The following is a 5,524-nucleotide window of genomic DNA, read 5'->3' on the forward strand; positions in this document are numbered from 1 at the left end:
GCTGACGTCACTGTCCATTTGTCACGTGCAGAGTGACACGTGGGTCAGACAGGTCAGGTACAAAGACACGCTGACACACTGAATTACACTCACCTTAAAACTTATACCCATACTGCTCGCACCAATGCTACACACTCGCGCACATGGCACACACACACACACACACACACACACACACACACACACACACACACACTCACACAAAGTTGACTCATACATACACACGAAAATAGCAAATCAAAGATAGGTATGTTCTCATTGCTGAGCTCAGCGCTCTCTCTAGCCTTAATGCTACATACCACATCCTACATTTATATCTTTCTAAAACGAAAGAGCAAAACATGAAATACTTGCTTTTTCAACTTATACTTCCTGAGTATAATTATGACAGGTAACCGCGTGAGAATCGTTTGTAAAATCACAGCTTGAGATTGGGGGAGACAACCTCCCTTTCTTTGCACGAAATTCGCGTTGTATTGAAAGGTAGGGGAAAGGCTCCTAATATGGACCGGCTCCTAATATGGACCACCTCCTGTTCTGACAAACTAACGGCGCTAGAGCGCTCAAAACAATTTCATTCGCTGTATTCACCCTCTCTGGATAACTTGCACATGTCAAAACAGTTGCAGAAACACAAACCTCAAAACCGTTAGTTTTTTTCTCTTTTTTCACTTTTGGCAGCGTTCACTCTAAATTTGCCGCCTAAAACGGACTCGTTTCTGTCCACAGCCAAAGCTTTTATCACACAAAAATTGCTATATATGACAGCTAAGACGGTATTTGTTACATTTTAGCAGTGTTGACCCCGAGTTTCTACTGCAAATAAAAAATAATAGCAAAATCTCAAAGTATGTGCGAGTCCCCTAATATGGACCACCTTCAACAAATCGAAGAAAATAAAAGCTAAAGGCTATTTTCATTAATTCATTAAGAAGCTTGCTGGAAATAACCTATAACTAGCCCTCGAGATTTAAAAAAAATATAACAAAAAGTCTTCTTTTCGTGGAAGTTGATAATTTCATAGCTTCTTTAGCTTCCTGGTGTGCTTCAAATAATGCTCTCATCGACCCGAAACAGATAAATCTAAAGCATATTTTAATTAGTCTGACTTGTACACTAAGTTGTATCATGTTATTTTGAAGTATAGGGGGCTTTTTACAGTGATTCGTGAAGGCCGCTTGACTGGTCCATATTAGGCGCCCAGGCTCCTAATATGGACCATTTGTGATTTTTTTCTGTATTTAATTTTTGCTGAATGTCTATCAAAGCTATTTCACTCTAATTAGTCCTAACGGTTAACCTAAGAGAGAAGGACTACCAAACACAAAATGAAACTTCTTCGCAAGAAAACAAGCTAGTTATCAGCATGAAACAAAAAGTGGTCCATATTAGGAGCCCTTCCACTAATCCCCAGAAAAGGTTCACTTAAAGGCACAGTCAACCTCCCGTAAACCATCACAGACACTATCAGGCTTTTACACACAGTACAAACACCCTTTCATTTAAACACTCACTACTTGAGAACATCCTAGGTGTCCTCCGTAAAGAGCGAGCAATTTTCAAAGAATTTATTTTTGCATGGTTTATCTTACCCCTGAGCCATCGTGAACCCGTGTGATCCAGTTTTCTTTTTTTCACAATTTAGTCATCAGTTTGTGATTTCAATGCGACTCGCTGTAAGGTTATCTGCAATAGCACATTATTGTGTACCTCTGAATCTAAAACGCAACACACGGCTGCAAGTCACACGAACTGGAGCGGTGGCGGTTGAGCGTTCAGAGGAACTGGCGCTATGCAGAACCGTCGTCTGCTACGGGAAAGACGTTTTGCGTGACACGTTTACGAACTTCGAATTGTACTGATCGTGTCATGATGATGTAACATGCTGTCAATTTATTATTATTTAAAAGTTAGGTCTAGCATCAAAACGAGGCGCCTGATAGTCCGTTCGGATAGTCCACGAAAATAAATTCTTTGAAAATGCCTCACTCTCGACAGAAAGCAGCCAGGATGTTCCCGTTCGGTGAGCGTTCAAATGGAAGTATGCTTGCACTGTATGTAGATGCTCGGGGAGCTCAGTGATGGTTTACGGGAGGCTTACTGTGCCTTTAAGCTCAAAGATCATCGTATCTTCCTCAGAATGTTCTCTTTGCTTCAAAGGTCTGTCGAAGAAACACTATTTCTTGAATTTATCTGACGATTGGAGGTATGACGCCCAAAGTGCGACCCGTGGCGGTCTTGCCACGACATGAATGCATCTCCTGAAGTCATCAGCTCGACACAACTTGGGGCAGTCGCTGGGAACTTGAAGCACACCGTTCTGACAATAGGACTTGTGCCATCAAAAGAACTGGTGCTGGTCAGAGGATACCGCGAAGACACGTGCTCAAAGCCTGGACTGTGGGACTCCACTGGGCAACTCCCGTCCTTTCTCCTGTGGCTACCGTACGTCAGTCTCCCCGCGCGGCAGCACCAGCAGAACCACAGTCGCATGAGGACGAAGAACTCCTTCCTGAAGTGGCGGCCGCTGCCGCAGTAGAGGAGGAAGTTGACTGTTGAGTTGGCGTACCACAGCATGTTGGTGACAGCCCACACCAGCTCTGCACGGGCCAACAGCTGGGGGTCACGGTCGATTGCGTCCCCCCGCTGCTGGTGCCACAGGATGTAGACGTAGATGGGCGAGGTGAGGAGCAGGAAGGACAGGGACAGGAAGGGCACCGCCGTTGTCATGGACGCCGCCAGCCTCTTCCTGGTGTTGCTGTACACCGCCAGGTGGCGCAACTCTCGCTCCGAGGCGCGCAGACCCCGGATGAGGAAGACGTTGCAGACGACGAGGACGAGCGAGGGCAGGACGCATGACGTCATCAGGTCCACCATGGACCACACCACGGCCAGCGTCTCGGCCAGCTGGACGCCGTCACGGTCCGTGGTCACGGTGCAGAAGCCGTCAGGGTGCGCGCCCGGCACGTGACCCCCGATCAGCACGTGGAGCTGCAGCAGACATGACGTGACGATGATGGCGGCCAGAACCCTGCCGCGGACTTTGAGGGAGCAGCACGACGCGACCCTCTGGGGCCGGGTGACGGACACCGCGCGCTGAGCCGTGACGGCCACCAGCAGCCAGGCCGACACGCTGTTGGCGGCGTTCATGACGAAGGTGAGCACCTGGCAGGGCAGCACGTGCAGGTGGCGCAGGTCGCAGTCAAAGATGTAGAAGCACATGTCGAAGAGCAGACCGGACAGCAGCAGACACAGGTCAGCCACGGCCAGGGTCAGCAGGAAGGGCAGCTGGGCTGACCCCTGGCTCCACATCCTGCGTAACACCGCGATGGTCACCAGGTTGCCGGGCACCCCCACCCCGAGCAGCACGGGTGGCCCGTAGTGCCAGATGTAGGTGAAGGCCGCGTACTCCGGGTAGCCCATCAGGTCCTCCGCGCTGAACCCACCCGTCACGTTGGCTGAGGCGTTGACCTTTGTCCACGCCCTGGCCTGGTTTCTCTGACTCATGAAGGCGAAGTTCTTGGCAGCCATGCCTCTTGTCTTGCTTCACTCCCGGAAACAGAACTGCGAATGTCTTAGACAAGTGCTGACTTGTACACACGCATGCTCAACAGTTGAGAAACTTCACAGTCTCCCATCACAGCTCGTATAATCACAACACTGCTGAGCGGCGAGGTTTCGGAGATATTTCGTCATTCACACAAAAGTGAACTGTGTAAAAAAATGTGTCTTCTGGTCAGAAAATTCCAGATTTCACACGACCGATAGTGGGAGATACAACACCCCCCGTCAGAACAATGTACTTATGTGCCGTAGCGCATAGCAACGGTCGGACGCAGCACTGCCGCAGTAACGTCCCGTGCTGTGCGTCGCGCTGTGTGCTGCTGTCTGCAGCCAAGTAAGTCAGTGATGTGGGGCAGTGTTAGTCATGTGGTGTTTACCATACACACTTTCTGTTGATGTACCATTCGCGTAAATAATACGTTTGCTTTCACGCCTTTTAAGACTTTCCAGAACAAAAGTGATCGTCCATGGTTTGTTTTTCTTTTCTTTTTACATTTAGTCAACGTGGAATAAAAGCATTTGGTCACGCATTCTCCGATTCAGTCCGGTCCAAGGAATTGCATTTCAGCATGGAAACTTAAATATTAGGGCATACACACATGGAAACTTAAATATTAGGGCACACACACACACACACACACACACACACACACACACACACACACACACACACACACACACACACACACACTACAACATTGAGTTTTACACATGTGTATTAACGTAAGCGTGTCCAACAACAAAGACTGTAGGTGTGTATTTTGGGGACACTCTTGTCGGAAACTGACAAATGACACGGCAGGTGTTCGACCCGTTTCCTGTCAACACGACTACTCACACTAGATTGCCTATTCCATGCAGTATAGGCCGACCCGTTTCCTGTCAACACGACTACTCACACTAGATTGCCTATTCCATGCAGTATAGGCCGACCCGTTTCCTGTCAACACGACTACTCACACTAGGTTGCCTATTCCATGCAGTATAGGCCTACCCGTTTCCTGTCAACACGACTACTCACACTAGGTTGCCTATTCCATGCAGTATAGGCCGACCCGTTTCCTGTCAACACGACTACTCACACTAGATTGCCTATTCCATGCAGTATAGGCCGAACCGTTTCCTGTCAACACGACTACTCACACTAGGTTGCCTATTCCATGCAGTATAGGCCGACCCGTTTCCTGTCAACACGACTACTCACACTAGGTTGCCTATTCCATGCAGTATAGGCTTACCGTCCCCCTGGGTTCTATCGACTTGTTTACATATGTTTGAGCATGTGAGCACTAAATTTGATAGTTTGAGCACATTCAACTAAAATCTCAAGGATGCACGCGCCCAAATATAAACAGAAAACCTAGAAATTCACACAAAAACAGTTGTGGACGCGCCTACTCAGATTGAAAAACACACGAAAGCTTGCAAGAAAGCAAGCACGCACTCACGCACACGCACAACACACACACACACACAACACACACACACACACACACGCACACACACACACACACACACGCACACACACACACACACGCACTCACGCACACGCACAACACACACACACATCTCATCTGAGCAAAGTATATAATCTTATGTACACCAAAGGCAGTGAAACATATCCATGGATATCATTTGTAAAACAATTGTTACAAGTCATTGGATTAGATCATGTGTGGAAAAATCAATCCACTTTTAATGTCAAAAGGTTAAAATATGTTATATGTCAAAAATTGGAACTCCAATATATACAATTCTGGAAAGGTCAAATAAGAAGTTCACCAAAGTTAAATTTTTATCAAAAAATAGTAACAAATTATAAAACGGAACCATATCTGTTGTGCATAAAACAAAGAAAATATAAACAATCGTTGTGTAAACTGAGAATAAGTGCCCACGACCTGAAAATTGAAACTGGTAGATACAGCAATACACCTAGGGAAAATAGATTATGTGAAAC

General features: G+C 47.1%; 1 protein-coding gene across 1 annotated transcript; it reads right to left on the reverse strand.

Annotated features, from left to right (window-relative positions):
- Window positions 1-811: 811 nt before the first annotated feature.
- LOC138952109 (12-(S)-hydroxy-5,8,10,14-eicosatetraenoic acid receptor-like) lies at window positions 812-3,739 on the reverse strand. The gene has a single exon (XM_070323706.1). It carries the CDS (start codon window positions 3,529-3,531, stop codon window positions 2,155-2,157), a length of 1,377 nt encoding a protein of 458 aa, XP_070179807.1. The 5' UTR covers window positions 3,532-3,739; the 3' UTR covers window positions 812-2,154.
- Window positions 3,740-5,524: the final 1,785 nt, after the last annotated feature.

This window comes from Littorina saxatilis, linkage group LG17 (assembly GCF_037325665.1).
Source record: "Littorina saxatilis isolate snail1 linkage group LG17, US_GU_Lsax_2.0, whole genome shotgun sequence".
In the NCBI taxonomy this organism is placed as follows: Eukaryota; Metazoa; Mollusca; class Gastropoda; order Littorinimorpha; family Littorinidae; genus Littorina; species Littorina saxatilis.